Here is a 19,275-nt window from a genome sequence, read left to right as displayed (position 1 = left end):
TATTCTGCATTTTTTTTTATCCTATACTACCTCAATGCACTGTGTAATGGATCTGTATGAACGGTATGCAAGTTTTTCCATTGTATCTCGATACGTGACAATAATAAAACAATTCCATTGTTGCTGCTTGACCTGCCGAGTATCCTCAGCAGTTTCTCTTTTTTCCCCACTTACATCCTCACTGTCCCGTTACTGTAGAAACCACTGATAATGCTAGTGTTGGTACTCAGAGTCTCCAAGGCAGCCGCATGCACACTACAGATGACACAAGTTTCAGTAGCTTTCACACCCTATCAGTGAATCCCCCTGCCTGGGATCTGCCGAACAAGCTTGTTTGTACCATACCAAAGCCACAGGAGACCACCTCCTTTGCTCCTCAGAGATATTCTGCTGCCTTACCACCACTGACATTAAGACTGCCCTACTTACAGTGTGCACTCAAGTTTACAACAAGTTTGCTGGCTTTGCTGTGACTTGACATCAAAGGAATTCACAAGTTCTGGTACTGCAAATAAGGAATTTAAGATTCCACAATTTTGGGGAGAAAATGCATTTACTGGAACGTGGACAATAGCCACAGGAACACAACTACTTTTAAAACCATCAACCTCTGACGTTGCACAGAGACTGGAATCTTAAAAACTAGAAAAACAAGTGACGGGGAAACTCAGAAAATGTATGTTACACCTCTCAGCACATAAGAAAAAACAAATCAAAAAGAAATTGCAATGCTAAAATTTTTTTAATAAAACCAGAAAGTGATGGAAACACTTGCATCTGTGGAGAAAGAAACAGTTAACATTTCAGAACTTGGAAAAGTTAGAAATCAAACATGTTTTAAGCTGCAAAGACGAGGGTGGGTGGGAGAGAGAAAAGGGGATGTTTGTGACTACGAGAGACTGAATGACTCAAATTGTGGTGATTCCAGCTCAAAGAGAGCACAGTAAAGGCTTGTTAATGGCAGCTGATCGGTCTGAGGTGCTGTGATCTGAAGATGAATGAAAATGGAGAGACAGAATGTGCTGAAACTGAGTTACAAAATACTGCACATGCTGGAAAGCTGAAATAAATGAGAATGGTAGGAATACACAGCAGGTTCCAACAGCATAGGTAGATAGAAAATTAGAATTAACTTTGCAGTTTGATGACCTTACATTAGCACTGGTCAGTTTAGATACACACAGGAAGAGATTTTATCTGAACTTAATATCGAGTTCGGAGAACTGTAGCCAGTCTAGTCAGAAGATGAAGTGCTGTTCCTCAAACTTGCACCAGGCTTGGTTAAAAGCGTAGGAGGCCAAAAGACAGGTGCCACAAAAAATGGTTATTGCATAAACTGCATGGTTGGAGTAATAAATTGTCAAGGAGAGAGGAGTGGCTAACAACAGAAATCAGAATTGTAATAAATGGGTCATTGTCAGCTTGGCCATCAGCAACAAGTGGCGAGCCACAGGGATCAGTGCTGGGTGTGCAACTACTTATAATCTATGTTAATGTCTTGGATGACAGGACCTAGTGCACTGCAGCTAAATTTAGTGGTACAAAGAAAACGGGTTACCAAGTTGTGAGGAGTACACAAAGGTCTGCAATGTGGGAAAATATGAGGTTATCTGCTTTGGAACTACAAAATGAAGTACAATGGATCTGAGGTTCTAAAATGAAGTACAAAAAGAATGTAGACACAGCAGGTAATTAGGAAGGTTAACTAAACGTTGGCCTTTATTGCAAGGAGCATGGACTCCAAAAGCAGGGATTGTTCTGATGCAACATTACAGGGCACTAGTGGGACTACACCTGGAGAAATGCATATAGTTTTGGCCTCCACATTTAAAGATGTGCTTGCATTGGAGGCAGTGCAGAGAAGATTTAATAAGTAGATTCCTGGGATGAAGGAGTTGACATCCAGAAAATGGTTGAGCCTATACTCATTGGTGTTAGTCTGTAATGAGTAGAGTGCTGTAAATTCAGAGGGGACAGTTTAAGGGTAGTGGAAAAATGGGCTATGGTTCTTTCAGGTGCTGATAGAACTGGCTGCTCTTCCCCTCATACATGAGTGAGAGGTGAACATTGAAACGTACAAGCCTTTTAGAGGGATTGACAGAGGGGATGCCGAAAGGGTCCTTCTCCAGTGCAGATATCTAGAGCAAGGGGGATAGTTTCAAAATATAGGGTTACCCATTCTAGATGGAGATTAAGAGGAATTTCTTCTCATACAGCCTTGCATGTTTAGAATTCTCTACTGTAGGGACAGAATATATTCATTGAATATATTCATGATGCAGATTAACATATTAAAGGCACAGGTGAATTAAGGTTACGAGGAGAGAGAAGGGAAGTGGTGTTGGGACCAAGATGGCATTAGGAAAGACCTCAATGAATGGTGGGACAGGCTTTGGGAGAGGTGGGGGCGGGAGATGGTGACTGACCTACTCCTGAGTCTTATGTTCAAGAGAAGTGCTGAAGATGGACCATGTAAAAGTGAAAGAAGTCAGCCCTGCATGATTGGAGGAACACGAGGGTGGAGCCTGTAGATTGAAGATCTCCAGAGGGAAATGACTGTGACTCCATGACAGACAATGGCCTGATGTTCAGTGGTAAGACCATGGTCCAGAGGGAGATATAAGGCGTCAAAGAGCTGGTGTTCAACCTCTGCAAAGTAGAGGTCAGTTTGCCAAACCACAGCAGCACCGCCTTGTCAGCAGGTTTGATGACAATTTTGGTGTTGATGTGCAGTGAGTAGAGTGCTGCACATTCAGAGGGGACAGTTTTCGGGTAGTGGGAAAGTTGGCATTGGTTTTCTTTTAGGTGCTGATAGAACTGGCTGCTCTTATCTTACTTAATACCACATATATTTTAATATTTCCCAGTTATTAAACAGTCAATAACTTGAAACGTTAACTCGTTTCTTTCCCCCAGATGCTGTCTAACGTGTCAAGCACTTTCCACACTTTTCTGCTTTAATTTCCAATTTCCAGCATCTGCTCTACTTTGCTTTTGAATAATAAAAGCATTTTTTTGTTCTTGTCCAGTATTGGATCTGTTTGATCCTGTTAACTATTCCACACCTCTCACCCCGCCCCCTTCCCCCCCCCCCCCCCACACACAGGAAGTGGAGGCCAGAGCACGCATCAAGACAAAGCACCTATTTAGACCAAAGTTAGTTCCAAGGACTGCAATGGGAAACCACAGCCAAGTTAGGCTGAAGGAATCATTGTTATTAAACCCAGAACAACCCACGTAAATTCTTTTGGGATTTTACAATGAAAATCTTCAAATTCAAATGAAATATGGCATTCCAAAAGCAGAGTGCTGCAGATGCTGGAAATCTGAAATTTAAAAAGTACTGCAAATACTTAGGAGATCTGCCTAGATATGCAGAGAAAGAGAGAGCTTACACTTCAGGTCAATGTCTTGTAAACAGATGAAACAATAATTCAGATTCTCTTTCCACAGATGCTGCCTGATCTGCTGGATACTCGCAGCATTTCCTGTTCCACAGAATTATGGTCAAGTGTTGCCAGCTGCTTCTGCTGTAGAAGCTAATCCAACAATCTCCAGTTTACAGAGACACAAGAGACTGCAGATGCCGGAATCTGGAGCAAAAAAAACAAACTGCTGGAAGAACTCAGTGGGTCAGGCAGCATCTGTGGAGGTAGAGGGATAGTCAACATTCGGGATGTGACCCAGCATCAGGACTGAGCGTAGTGTGGAGATAATCAGTTACAAGAGATGACAGGGAGTGGTGAGGCAGTGGCTGGCAGGCAATCACCTGCCAAGGTGAGGCCAAGGTCAAAGAAGAGGAGCAGCACGTTATATACGGCCTGAGTAGTCTACAGCCCAATAGTATGAACACTGAATTTTCGTAGTGACCCATACTCCATGTGTTCCTTTCTTTCCTTCTGGTGTGACCCCCCCCCCCCCCAACCCTATCACTCAGCTTCATTCCCATCCCCCAAATGGCTCCATCTACCAATCATCCCTCCCTTATCTGGTTCCACATCACCTTCCTTACGCATCAGATTCTGCACCTGTAGTTTCTTGTTTCCACTTATCACCTTCCAGCCTGTCTCCACCTCGCTCCTCCACCCCTTTTTTCCCCTCTTTACCAGTCTCTTATTTTTCACCCACCAGCCCGTCTCCCGACTCCATCTGCATATCCCCCTTCTGACTCGGTTCCACCTATCACCTATCAACCCCCCCCCCCCCACCTCTTTATACTGGCTACCTCTACAGCCCTGATGAAGGGTCTCAACCCAAATCAGCAACTATCCCTTTGCCTCCACAGATGCTGCCTGACCTGCTGAGTTCCCCCAGCAGATTGTATTTTACTCCCCAAGTTACGCTGCCATTCACTGTAAACTGTTTCAGCAGCATTAAGGTTGTGACAGAGACAGTCAGCTAGTGCAAGGTGAGGCAGCAGCTGACAGTCTGGGCAAAGGACGGAATGCTGCGGCTGCAAAACAAAGGTTCAACCCAAAGGTTTGAGCCAAGCAGGCAACCAAACAGCATCTGAGCCAAGGGGCCAGTTAGTGCTGGTAAGTGACAAATGACTTCATTTCACTTATACTCATCTGCTGGAAACTTCAGCTCACCCAGGCAGTCTACTGATGTCAGACAGGACAGAAAGAGTCAGATCTTTTGGAGAGTGAAGAGGAGGAGGAGCTTGGGGTGGGGAAATCATGTCCTGCTGCAGGTGCTATCATTGAAGGGTGAAGAGAGAAAGAGGCCTGCATTTATATGGTACTTATCATAACCACAGGGTGTCACAAGGAGTCATCGGTACAATTAAATCATAAAATAAATGGGTGGGGAAACAGGTTCTGAAAAAAGTCTTTAGATAAAATTCAAATAAGTTGAAGTCAGTGACTGGGGTGGGGTGGCAGTCTTGCTCCTAGCTTTCATTTTAAAACCTAATGACAGTCCCTGCATCCCAGTAGAATCCCAGAGCACCTGGAGCAGACACACACAACCTGAGTATCATATCACAGGGCAGCAAAGTCTTGTGACAGTGACACAAAGCTCCTTTTCATCTACCAGGGCTCCCAGCCAGATCCGTTCTGTCATATCATGTTCTTTTGTGGAACTTGAACTGAAGCAGCAAAGGCTTGAATGTGGAAGTAAACAAGAGCACAATACAAAACCCCAAGTTTCAGCGACAGGCTAGCTAGCAAAATTGTGAAAAAGGGAGGTGCCAAATTTCAAGGAAACAGGATCACCACCAATGTACCTTGCCTCTCCCAATCACCCTCAACAACACCACCCTCAAAATATACTCAGTCTAAGATCAACAACAACCACATGATGCAACACTTTTAATGTGGCAAAAACACCCCAAGGCCCTTCAGAGGTGTTTTGTTTGATAACCAAAAGAGTCTGATACTTGCCCAAATAAGGGAGTATTATAGCAGATAACAACATCTATCAAAGATCCCCACCATTCAGGCCAAGCCATCTTCTCGCAGCTGCCTTCGGGCAGGAGGTACTGAAGCCTTAAGTCCCACATCACCAGGTTCAGGAACAGCTACTTCCTTCAACCCTTCAGTTCTTGAACCAACCAGCACAGCCCTAATCACTATAACAACATTATGACCACTTTGCACTAAAATAGATTTTTGTGGGGTTTTTTTGTTCTAATTGGGTTCTTTCTTGTAAAAATTGTGTGTGATTTATGTTTAATTTATGTTCTGTGTATTCTGCATTCATATGGTACTTCTCATAACCACAGGGTGTCACAATGAGTCATCAGTACAATTAAATCACAAAATGAATGAGTGGGGAAAACAGGTTCCGAAAAAAGTGTTTAGATAAAATTCAAATAGGTTGAAGTCAGTGACTGGGGTGGGGTGGGTACATGTATTCTGTGCATACATATATTTGAGCACATGACAATGAACTCAACTTTGACATTGAAAAGCTTGGTGAAAGGGGTACATTTTAAGGGGCACCTTAGCATTTCAATGGAGGAAGAGGTGAAGGAGCTGTGGGAAAAGAACTCCAGAGCTCAGGGCCTCGGCAGCCGAAGGCACAGCCATTAATTTTGAGCAATTAAATCCCAATGTGCGTGGAGTGCTGAGCTCCGGGAAGTTTGTTGTTGGGGAGCAGATTGCAGAGATAGGGAGAGATGAAACCATGCCTGCATTTGAAAATGGTGAGAGTTTTAAAAATTGCTTAAGCAATAGACAGTGTTGGTCAGTGAACCCAAGGGTGATAGGTGCAAGTTAAATCAGGCAGTAGAATGAGGAACAGCAGCTGAGTGCATTTAAATAGTCATGTCTGAGGGTAACAAAGGAATGGTCAGCAGCAAGTAGGCTCTATTGCGAGATGACTAAGCACACCCATTCTTCAAAGCTTTGAATAAGGCAGCATTAGATCTGATACATAGCTATCCTGTCCTGATGCAGGGTTTCGATCCGAAACTTTGACAATTCCTCCTTCCACCCCATTGATGCTGCTCGACCATCCAGACCATGCCATCTTCTCACAGCTAGCATTGAGCAGGAGGTACAGAAGTCCCACACCACCAGGTTCAAGAACAACTACTTCAACCATTCAGTTCTTGAACCAACCGGTACAAGACCACTACAGTTTAGCAACACAATGACCACTTTGTACTAAAATGGACTTTTTTTTTATTGGTTCTAATTGTGTTCTTGTAAAAACTGTTCATATTTTTCTTGTGCATGCTGCTTACATGATGCTATGTACCTGTGATGCTGCTGCAAGTAAGTTTTTCATTTCACCTGTGTATACATGTACTTGTGCAGATGACAATAAACTCAACTTTGACCTGCTGAGCTCCTCCAGCAGATTGTTACTCCAGATCCCAGCATCTGCAGTCTCTTGTGTACCCTGCGTGCTGCTCCTGCATGGGTGTTCCAGGCCTCTCATACAACAGTACCACCAGTCTTCCTTTGTTCTGTGTACATGCAGAACTTCTCTCCTTTTGATCTGTACATAATCCCTTTTTGCTGTGATACAAATTCTAAAATAAAATGTCCATAAATTTCTCCACCCCATCAACTAGAAGGTGGGAATGGATTTATACTCTGTGTTCAGTCCAGTTCTGGTCGCCTCATTATAGGATGTGGAAGTGTTGGAAAGGGTACAGACGTGTTGCCAAGGGTGTATTGTTCTACTCGAGACTGAGCTTCATCAGCTGAATTGTGGGCTGAAGAGAGAGGGGATATGTCAGATTAAAAAAAGGAAGTTAATGGAATCACTAAAAGTGAAAAGCAGGAAGCTGGGGTTTAAAGCTTTATGTAGCACATTGGGGGAAATCTCTACCTGCCTATGAGAAGGTGGTGATGAATTGCCTTCTTGGTAAAGGTAACCCCACAGTGTTGCTGGGGAGGGGGGCTCCAAGATTTAGACTCAGCAATGATGGAATGGCAATAAATGGACTGCAACTTGTCGGTGAAGTTCCCATAGCTTCTGACCCTGGGCCTCAGTGGAGGAGATCCTGGGTCTGGAAGGTACCGTCAGAGTTTTAGGTGAGTAACTAGGACCCAGATGGTCTCCTCTACATCACAGGAACCAAGCACAGAGTGGGTGACTGCTCCGTTTAGACCATAAGGGCTTCAAGCAGTCTGACACATTAATTCCCAATCCAAACCTTCTTAAGTCTGTGTTTTTGGCTTCTTCCAACCTAAACTCGAAGAACAGAATCTCATCTTTTGTCAAGACATGTTATAACCCTTGGGACTGAAACTCCTCCAGGTTTCACCACTCTCTCAGCTAGCACCACCATCACACATGTCATTCAGTTTCTTGGTCTCCACCTTATTAAGAGAGATTCCCTCTGTTCTCCACAACCCCACCCCTTAGCTTCAACTTAAAACATGCCTGTTTTCTAACTATTCCCAATTCTGATGGAAGGTCATCAACCTGAAACGTTAACTCCGCTTCCCACTCCACAGATGCTGCCTGATTTGCTGAGTATTTCCAGTATTTTGATTTTATCTCAGATCACAATGCTCTTCATCTGCCCAAGTATTGGTGCTCAATCTTGCCTAGATGTGGCTCACTCTCCCTTCCCACCCTGAATCTCACCAGAAGAAGCACATCTTTCTCATTCACATTCTTCTCCCACTCCCAAGGAAACTGCGGACAAGCTTGAATGCAGAGAATGTCACAGGCATATATCCCATGGGCTACAAAATAGTGCAGAACTGTTACTGGACTTCTAAAAGGCCCCAAGAGGAACCAAGTGTGAAAAAGCCACAGAATTTGGAGAGATTATAGTTAAACTGACAAAAAACTGGCATCAATTTTGGAAACATAATGCAATCGTATTCAAGTCAGAGAGGTTCCAAATGACTCAACCTTCAATGTCCAATATTTGGGATAATGGAATGAATTCGAAACAAAACAGAGACATCTAAAGGCACACTCACAGAAGGATCTATTTGCACAGATAAAGGTGGATCACTTAGGGCGAAATATAAACGCAAAGTAATGCACAATAAGAGATTCAGTAAGGAACTGGAATTATTTTGCAGTGCAATGATAACCAGAATTGCTTGTTCTTGAACTGGCAACAGATTATCCAGAGGAAGCTCACAATGGGCAGCACTGATCAGAGGAACACTGAAGCCTTTTTATCCATAGCTAAAAATTTTCCAATATTATGGAAATGCCTTCCCTGTGCCTCTCACCCATTTTTACATTCTGTCAGTATTAGCCAGCAATGCTGTCAGACCCTAAATGAAGCTCAACACCATGCAAGTTTAGAGGTGGGAGGGTTAGGGGTGAGATTTCATTACCTACTTTGCAAAACTCACAGCTTAAACTTCGTCTGCAGAGCTATTAAACAATGTCCATTGGCTAAATTCCAGCAGGGTGATTTTAAATTACCTCTGCCACTAACTCGATGATTCCTAGCCTTGGAGGATCACAGGTCAGCCTTCACTTCTTGCTGACAAACCTCTGCTGAAGTATTGAATAAACTAAAAGCCACACGTAGTATTTTGCAGGAAATAATACCAGAGGAAGTGAAGGTGTTGGGACACAGAGAGACCCCATCAAATGAACTGAGGAAGTGAGTGCAAAGGAGGGACATTGACCTTTTGTCCTGCATCTTGTTTTCCAACTGTCGCTGGCTGAGGCAGAATGTATGCAGTAAGCAGGCGTGGCTTTGAGTGCTGCGCCTGGATTGTATCTGTGCCAGGAAAGGTTATGTGGTGCGGACGATGATATCTGGTATAGGGGATTTAAAAACAAGATCTACTTAGTGGTAAGCACCGAGGCTGACTTACCATCTCTTAAAAAATTAAATGCAAATAAGTCTTAAATAGTAATAAATCACAATATGAGCACGATAAAGAATGTATCATTTCAGATAACGTGAAGACACTTCTTCCAAGAATTGGAGCTCTGGGCAAACATCTTGCAATAGTGTGTGGGAGCAAGGACTGGAATTCCACTGATACACACCACCAAATGAACAGGGGTTCAAGATAATTGCACTGCACTACTGCTGCAAAGCAACAAATTTCACGACATATGTCAGTGATAATAAACCCGGTTCTAACATGGCTCAGGACAAAGTGCCTGAAATTTTAACAAAGCAAGTAAGGTGTCAGGGACGAACAACTAGTCAGTCCTTGAAATACTGATATTTCTAAATTAAATGCAAAAGGGAACTACTGTTAGGCGGTAAATCAGGTCTTTGCTTGGCAGCTGCACCCTTAGATGAAATAAGGACATCAGCCTGGGCATGGTGATGGTGTTCAGAAAGCACAACAGGAATGAGCTGATGTTCTGTGCACTGTAGAATTACTGCAGAGCTCAAAGGCAATAATTTAGTCAAATATAGTCTTGACAGGTCAGGGACAGCAATTTCTAAATGACAGTCCAAGTTCAAGATTAAAATACAGCCTTGTACTATAATTTGTACACAGAAAACGTAGTTAAAATTTTAAACATACAGCTCAACAAATTAATATTTAGCTGTAGATAATAATAGAAAGACAAGGGTGGCTTCCTCGGATCAATGTTATGTCAGGCACTTACAGGCCACCTCATAGCTCAGGATAACATAATAATTCATTCAGTTTGGTTGCAAGTTAGCACTTGGAAGCTGGAGAAAGATGTTTAATGTCACTGTCTCACTTCTCACGCTTCTTCCTCTTCCTGCATTGTTATACCACTCCTCATCTCTTCCCATGTCTGTTTACCGTCACTTAATCTGTTCCTTTCTTCCCGAGTTTCCAGTCATCCATTCTCCTGCTATTCCTCCACCTCACCTTTTGTTCCCTCCTCTCTTTTTTTATTCATTTTATAAAAACATACCATAAAAATGACAAGTAAAAATTCTTGCTTTGAAATCAAAACAACAATTGTAATTATGACCTATAAAGTTTTGACTTTCTCAGCAAATGCAATCACTTTAATATGTTGTTAACAAAATGTACGTCACATTGTGAGTGTCCCAGTAGTTTATTTGTTGCAAATCTCCCACTTTCTCATTTCCAAATAATACTGAAGACCAGCTCTTAAAAACACCCATCTGAGCTGTAGCTACCTGACTGATAACTAGTTTTACTACACAATACATTTACCAGAAATGAGGCTCGCAAATACTACAAGTGCATTATAATCAGTAAGTTCCTTCATGAAGAAAACTGTTGGGGTTCCAAATTTAAAATTATAATATCCAATGGAATGAACCAAGGGACACCAAGTCTCTCATGATTACAACTCTGATATACAGATACGTTACAATCCCTTTTGATAAGTTATTTGAAGTTGCAACATATCCCAAGAACATACAAACCTCCAAACACCAACAATGGAGCAAAAGAAAATGGGCATGATTTGCCTCCTCCTAATATCTGTCCTCCCACAGCCACTCTGACTTCTGCACCTCCAGGGACGTGAGAATTCCCATTCAGCCAGGAACAGATCAGAGCCACCATGGACCTCACCACCTTTCCCATCTGAGATCCGCTCAGATGCATGTTGCGGCAAGATTCATGCATTAACAAACAGGGCTAAGCTATTCATCATCCTACCATAAATAACACACTTGTTGGCATTACCGGAATCCACTAATGTAATGGTGAGCAGACTTTGAGACAATCACCTCCAAATCTCCAGGTTACTTGGAGAGCAGTAATGCAATTTTAAATTATGGAATCTGAAAATATCAGACATGGCAGAGACACAAGCAACAAAAAGTTATTCACCCCAGCTCTTCTCCAGATGTTATGTATTAGATCCACTCATCTACTGACAGGTGCCAGCAACCATGTAAAATTGCTCCCAAACTTTCCGTCATTCCTTTAGGTTAGACCACACCCACATTGACCAACTCTGCCAAGTGATGCCGTACAGGTACGAGCTTGATTCAAACAAAGATTGCTGATCAATACAAAAAACAAAGTGCTGGATGCATAGTCTTAGCTCAAAACGTGGACAATTCCCTCCCCTCAACCCGCTGAGTTCTTCCAGCAGAAAAACACAAGATTCTGCAGATGCTGGAATCTGGAGCAACGCACATAAAATGGTGGAGCAACTCAGCAGATCAGGCAGCATCTATGGAGGGAAATAAACAGTCGACGTTTCGGGTCGAGAGACTTCATCAGGACTCCATAGATGCTGCCTGACCTGCTGAGTTCCTCCAGCATTGTGTGTGTCGTTCCTCCAGCAGTTTTGCTCCAGATTACAGCATCTGCAGCCTCATGCGTCTCCTCCGATCAATACAGTTAATCTGATCCTTAAATATTTTTCCACATATTTTTGAAATTAACTGAAATCAGTTATTCTTGCTGGATGGCTAGTGAGCCTTTAAGCACTTTCTACTCACTAATCCCAAGACTGTCCTTCACCCCACCCACCACAGCACGAAAATCCTGGTCTCCTGAAATTTGCGTAGTTTTGGATTTGTACCCCGTAGCTTTGGAATAAAGGCATGAAGTTAAACAGATTCCTCACTCCTCCATCACCTAGCTGTCACCATTTAACATGCAATGTGGAATCTTGAAAACTTTATTTCCTTCAATGAAAGCTAATTGAATTGTGCAGGATGTATGGAATCATCATCATTACCTACTCCAGAATTCTCTCAAATGTGATTTTAAATTTGGAATGTACCCAGGGTTTTCATTTTCAAAGCCCACAAATTGTCATTTCCAGACCTTGTACAATGGGCAGGTTTTCTGCCTTCAAGTAGGTAAGATGATCAAGGAATACAAAAGTGAAGATAATATTTTTAGCCAAAGATGGAACTAGATAAATATGTCATATGGCATCATATTTAGGACCAGGAAGACAAAGAACAAGGGGGTGAGACTTATAGAAGAGTCTTTACAAGGAACCACATCAGACAAATAGCCTCCTCCAATGATTTAGCTACCTTTTCATACTCTATCCACTCGTCAAGGAACCCTCAAAGATTCCCCACCATCTGGACCATGCCAACTTTTCACAGCTACCATAAGGCAGGAGGTACAGAAGCCTGAAGTCCCACACCACCAGGTTCAAGAACAGCTAATTCCCTTCAACCACTTGGTTCTTGAACCAACCGGGAAAATCCTAATCACTATAGTTTAGCAACACTATGACCACTTTGTTTTGTTTTTGTTCTAATTGTGTCCTTTCTTGTAAAGATTATGTATAGTTTAAGAAAAATTGTGAATGCTGTATATACGAAACTACGTGCCTGTGATGCCGCTGCAATTAAGTTTTGTGCATGGACTTGTGCACGTGACGATAAACTCAACTTTGACAACAAATAATCTTCTTTTCAAATCCACTTTTCTGCCATCCAACTCCACTTTAGTCACCCCAAATGTAAGACCATGTCTCTTAGATTTTATGGCTGAACTTCTAAAATAAAACACTGCAATCCTGGTGTTCCGTTTCCACCTTCCTGTGGCACTTAAAACAGTTTCTCCTAAATTCCACCTTAATCTGCAACTTTCAGCTTTTCACACTCTCTAATCGGGGGCACCCCCACAAGAACCTTTATTTTTGCCCCTGAAATTCTTGGCTCCCTGAAATTTGTTTAGCTTGGGGTATTATTTTTGGCTTTAGCCTTTATCATAAATCTAATACAAACTTTAGCTGGAAACAGATTTATAACTCCCCACAGGTCAATTTCCTGTTTAGATGTCTTGGGAAAGAAAGGTCTCTGTTGCTGAAGTGTGAATGCGTCAGGTTAAAGCTTTGGTAAACATTAGACCTCTCTGCAGCAAAATCTAGCGAGGAAGGCAAAAGCAAGCAGCGCTTTCCATCATCCGCAGCAGTTCACAATGTGCTTGCTCCCTGAGTAACACAGCCTGCAATGGTTTGTCCTATTTGAGGCAGGAGGGAATTGCAAAGTGAGAGGTTATTGCACACAGTGGTGCCTTGCTCTTTAGGTGAGAAACCTCTTAATCCAAAAATGTATTTAAGTAAGCAGCCTTATTTGCCCTAAATAGATACAATTAATCCATCCCATGTGGCAGAGATATCAAAGAATGGCACCACCCAGCAACAGAAGAGGATTTATTTGGTTCAAGGCTTTGGACCATGTGGGACCCTCGATATGAAATCTTCAAGAAAGCCCACATGATTAGCATGGAGGTTAATAGGCTACTGTAAGCAGTCCCTAGTGTGTAGTAGGGTGGAAGTGGACTGTTCTATGAGCCAGCATAGACTTGATGGGCTAAAATGGTCTACATTATAAGGAAATGTAGAAATATGGAAGTTACATAGAATACAAAACAGTACAGCACAGGAACAGGCCCTTCAGCCCACGATGTTGTGCCAAACTAATTAACCTAGAAATTGAACACCTACTAAACTAGTCCCTTCTGCCTACACATCCCTATCCCTCCATTTTCTGCATATTCATGTGCCTATCTAAGAGCCTCTTAAACACCTCTAACATATTTGCCTCCACTACCACCCCTGGCAGCACATTCCAGGCACCCACCACCATCTGGTGTATGAAACCTGCCCCGCATATCTCCTTTGAACTTACCCCCTCACCTTAAATGCATGCCCTCTAGTATTAGACATTTCGACCCTGGGAAAAAGATACCATTCTCTATCTATGCCCCTCATGATCTCATAAAGTTCTGTCAGGTCTCCCCTCAGTATCTGCTGCTCCAGAGAAAGTAACCAAGTTTGTCCAACCTCTCCTCATAGCACATGAACTCTAATCCATGCAGCATCCTGGTAAACCTCTTCTGCACCCTCTCCAAAGCTTCCACATCCTTCCCATAATGAGGCGACCAGAATTGAATGCAGTACTCCAGATGCAACCTAACCAGTTTTATAAAGCTGCAACAAAAATTCCTGACTCTTGAACTTAATACCTTGACTAATAAAGGCAAGCATGCCATACGCCTTCTTTACCGCCCTATTAACTTGTGCAGCCACTTTTAGGGAGCTATGGATTTGGACCAAGATCCCTCTGTGCATCAACATTGTTAGGGGTCCTGCCATTAACTGTGTACTGTCCCTTTACATTCGATTTGCCAAAGTACAACACCTAACACTTGGCAGGATTAAACTCCATCTGCCATTTCTCTGCCCATATCTGCAACTGCTCTATATCCCGTGGCAATCTTTGACACTATCCACAATGCCACCAATCTTTGTATCATCTGCAAACTTACTAATCCATCCATCCACATTTTTATCCAAGTCATTTATATATATCACAGACAGCAGAGGTCCCAGTATGGATCCATATGGAAAACCACTAGTTACAGAGCTCCAGCCAGAATCAGCCCCATCAACCATTACCTTTTTGTTTTAAAGTTAAAAATCAAATATGCTTTAAGTTGCAAGGACGGAGGAGTGGAGAGAACAAAGAACGTCCAGGGTGAGGACTGAGAAAGACTCAGTGACAGATGGGAGGTACAGATAGGTTATTTGTAGGAAACCTTTCCCAATGGTGTCTAAACCAAGAGTGGATAGGTTTAGGATAGAGGTAAGAGGTTTAGAGGGGATCCGAGGAAGAACTCTTTCACCCAGAGGGGGTTGGAAATCTGGAACACACTGCCTGAGTCTATGATGGAAGCAGAGACTCTCACAACATTTAAAAAGTATCTGGATGAGCACATGAATCACCAAGACATAAGTGCTGGCAAATGGAATTAGCAATAGATAGGTACTTGACGGCTGGTATGGATATGGTGGGCTGAAAGGTCTATTTCTGCATTGTATGACTTTGTGGTGACTCTGGCTGAGAGAGGGTGGAGAAAACTTGTTATTCACAGCTGAACTGTCTGGAGGAATGTGAATGAGTAGGGCAGAGAGATCTTTTTAAAAAAAATGCCAGACCTGAGAGGTATAAAACACAGCAGTTGTTGCAACCCTGAAATAAAACAGAACATTGGAAATACTGCAGATCAGTTAGTGTCTGGTGAAGGAGGGTGACCAGAAGATTCCAGTTGTCCCTCTAATTTCTATCCCACTCCCAGTTTGATCTTTTGTCTTTAGTCTACTACACTATTCCAACAAAGCTTAATGTAAGCTCAAGGAACAGCATCCCATCTTCTAACTATTGAATTCACTATTTCAGATAACCAGCCTCTCCAATTCATATCAAAACTGCCCATTTCCAATGAAAGGTCATCACCTATAACATTACTCAGTTTCTTTCTCTCCACAGATGCTGCCTTGCCTGCTGGGTATTCCCACTATTCTGCCTTATTTCAGATTTCCAGCAACTGTTTGTATCGCAATTTCAGCACTATTTTATTCTACTTCTCTGACTTCACTCACCCTCCACTTGCATCTCCTCCAGACAGATCGGGTGAAATTAACAAGCCCACTGCCCTTTCTCAGCAGGCTCCACCACCATGTCCCCTTTAGTCTCACGGTCTCCAACCCATCAGACATCCCCTTTGTTTCCCCACCCTGGCAACTGAAAACATATCTGACTTCCAACATTTGTTCTGATGAAAGGACAGCCTCCTTAAATATTAAACTTTGCTCTCGCCCTCAGATGCTGCCTGACCATCAGTCCTTTTCCATTATTTTCTGTTTTTATTTCAGATTTCCAGCTTCTGTGGTCTTTTGCTTTCAAATTTTGCCCTTCACTGAGTTACAGGCATATTTTTTGCACTGCAACATTTTAAGTGATGGTCTTTGGCTTTGAGTAATGATACTGTATTTTAAAAGCCAGGGAAGGGACAGTACTTGAAGAAAGGCAAAATTCTTTAGTCAATAAAAGGGGGAAGTGATTGTACTTATGTGGATAGGTTACAAGGTGGCCATGGAGATAGGACCTGTAAAATGATTATTCTTAGTCAGTTTAGAAAGAGCAACTTTTAGCTAAAATTACCATTTAAAAGCAAACTTGAAATACCAAAGTTCTTCTAAAGCACTGAGTAAAAATTCAAACTAAACAGAAGTGTGACACTCATATGTCCTTTGCATAATTTAAAATACAAAATTCAGGGTAATTTCATTGAGCCTTTCTCATAGCTCACTGGACCCATTGACAGACTGGGGTATTCAGCAATGTTGGCTGCAGGACAATAGCAGTCAGTCTTGAGTTCACTTGTTGGCACAACATTGTTTGTCTGACCTCTATAGCTGGATACAAACTTCAGTGAAACAGTTTCTATATTCTTGTTTTACTCTTTCAAATTTCCTGACTCATTCTGGCAGTGAAAGTCACTAGATAAAGAAGATGGAGACAAGGAGAGACTGCAGATGCTGGAAATCTGGAGCAACACAGTAAATGCTGGAGGAACTCAGTGGATCAGGCAGCATCTATGGAGGGGAATGGACAGTGGACGTTTCGGTTTGAGATCCTTCATCAGGACTGGAAAGAGGGGAGATAGCCAATATAATGGGGGGGGGGGGGGGGAGAGGTGGAGCAAGAGCTGGCGGGTGATAGGTGGATCCAGGTGAGGGGGGGGGGGTGATAGGCAGGTGAGGGAGGGGGAGAGTGGGAATGATGCAAGAAGCTGGGAGGTGATAGGTGGAAGTGACAAAGGGCTGAAGATGGAATCTGATAGGAGAGGGCAGTGGACCATGGAATAAAGGGAAGGAGGTGGGGAGGGGAACTGGAGGGAGGAAGGTGAGAGTGATGGGCAGATCAAGAGGGCAGGGGAGATGTTATTTATCTTTAATAACCTAATACGTCTTCCTTTAATATATTTAAATCAATGATAATTACTTATGTTGACAAGATTTACAAATACACAATCTGGCACTCTGCAAACACTTTTAGTTCCAGCAACCCCGATTCTAGTTTCGCCCACGAGAAAAGATGTTAAATTGCAGTCTTGCACAATATTCAAAATAAATTGAACAACAGATGCGAAACCTCAAATTACCTGAGCACAAGGAAGAATTTTGCAAATTGGTAAATTCTTTATAATCCACCTGGGGATTTTGTTTTAAATTGAAACGTAATCTGGATACCAGGATTGATGCTTATTTAGAGACTGCCATTGGTAAATTATAATTACAGCCTGGAAAAATATAACCTCCTGCAGAACACCTCAAATATTGCAGAACTATTTAGTCTATTAAATTAACTATAGCCAAAGGGATCAAGCCACTGTTTATTTTCCTTAATAGCAAATATTTATTCTGAACAGTTTCTATACAGCATGAAAGCTAAATTGCTCAGAAATCCTGTTCACACTTCGCATGTGTTGCCAACTGCTGGGAGGGACCCTCTGTACATAGCCATCTCAGGAATAAACTTTGTCAAGCGAAATTTGATTGATATAACATAGTGTAAATTTCAACTTAATGATAGCATCATTGGTTAAGCATCAATACTGGGATGCTGATGGAAGTTCCAACTTTAAAAAGAATCCCCAGGTGGATTATAAAGAACTTAATTATTTACAAAATTCTTTGTACTGGGGTAACTTGAAGTTTGGCATCTGTTATTGAGTTTATGTGTACTAGCCATACGAAGGAGTGAAACCAAAATCAGCATCGCTGGGAGGAAAGAGGAAGAGAACTACTTGCAGATGCTAAATCACATATTTGTAAACCTCAACAAGATCACCACTAATAATTATTGCTGGAAAAATTCCATCTTTATTTTTTTAAATTAGTAAATGACAATTTCTCTTTACGCTGGTACTGAAGTTAGTCCTGTAACTTTACAGGTCACAATGTGAATGAAGTTCTGGGAAATTCCAGCATTGTGCAAGTTACAAATGTTTAAATCTGAAGGGAAAACAACTTACTTCCAGCAAAGGCTATCCAGCGGGCGTATTTGGTGGTTTCTCTTCTCCAGTGAGATGCCACCAGCAAACCGCATGTTACCGTTAATGAAATAATGCCCATAATAATGAAAAATAGTGTAGTGACCCATTCGGGTGGAAGACGAGGAGGGACACACGTTCGGTCACGCCCATGGATCGTCTGACACTGGCGAACGAGGCCAACTGTCAGCGCACCTACAGGAGAAAAACAGACAAAGCAAATTACCCATCAGTTCTGTACGTCGTGCAGCACTCTCAATACTTTGTGTGCTTGCATACAAACTCACTAGTCCTCTGCAGGACCCTAACTAAATCATAGAACAACATACAACAGTACAGCACAGTATGGGCCCTTCGGCCAGCGATGTTGTGCTGACCTATATAAACCTTAGCCGCATCCTATCTATCCCCCTCCCTCCTTCACCTCCCTTAACCCTCCATTTTTCCTATATTCATGTGCCTATCTAAGAGTTTCTTAAATGTCCCCATTAGCCTCTACCACCACCCCCTCTATGCAAAAGATGCATTTCACTGTGTTTCGATTGCTGCCCTGGGGAAAAGGTGGCTGTCCACTCTATGCCCCTCATAATCTCATACACCTCTATCAAGTCGCCTCTCATCCTCTGTCGCTCCAAGGAGAAAAGCCTTGGCTCCCTCAACCACTCCTCTCTCATCACTGCTATAAAGATACCTCATTACCAGACAAATGGAATTGGTTTATTATTGTCACGTGTACTGAGATATAGTGAAAAATTCAGTTTTGCACGCCATCCATCCAGATAATTTCAAAACGTAAGTACATTAAGGTAGTACAAGGGAGAAGCAATAACAGAATACAGAATATAGTGTTACAGTTACAGAGAAAGTGCAGTGCAGGCAGACAATAAGGTGCAAGGACCATGACGAAGTAGATTGGGGGGGTCATGGCTAGCAAGTGTATGTGGTCAGTCAAGTTTGAGGAAAGTAACAGCTGTTTCCTTCAATACAGTACAGGTCTTCCCCAGCTGACGAACACCCACTTATGTCCAGCCCGTACACATGAACAAGCGTTTGGGAGATTGGCAGGATGGATTTGTCGTCTGCTGTGGGGCTTCAGACA

At 42.5% G+C, this 19,275-nt stretch overlaps 1 protein-coding gene across 1 annotated transcript in view; it reads right to left on the bottom strand.

Annotated features, from left to right (window-relative positions):
* Positions 1–19,275, bottom strand: part of LOC127573756 (uncharacterized protein C16orf52 homolog B) — a 104,842-nt gene that overhangs the window by 8,003 nt on the left and 77,564 nt on the right. The window contains exon 2 of the mRNA XM_052022253.1: positions 18,159–18,371. Within this exon, the coding sequence (XP_051878213.1) occupies positions 18,159–18,371 (213 nt within the window). The remainder of the gene's footprint in view (positions 1–18,158; positions 18,372–19,275) is intronic.

The sequence above is a fragment of the Pristis pectinata genome, chromosome 8 (assembly GCF_009764475.1).
Source record: "Pristis pectinata isolate sPriPec2 chromosome 8, sPriPec2.1.pri, whole genome shotgun sequence".
NCBI lineage: Eukaryota > Metazoa > Chordata > Chondrichthyes > Rhinopristiformes > Pristidae > Pristis > Pristis pectinata.
This window is presented reverse-complemented; position numbering and strand designations above follow the sequence as displayed.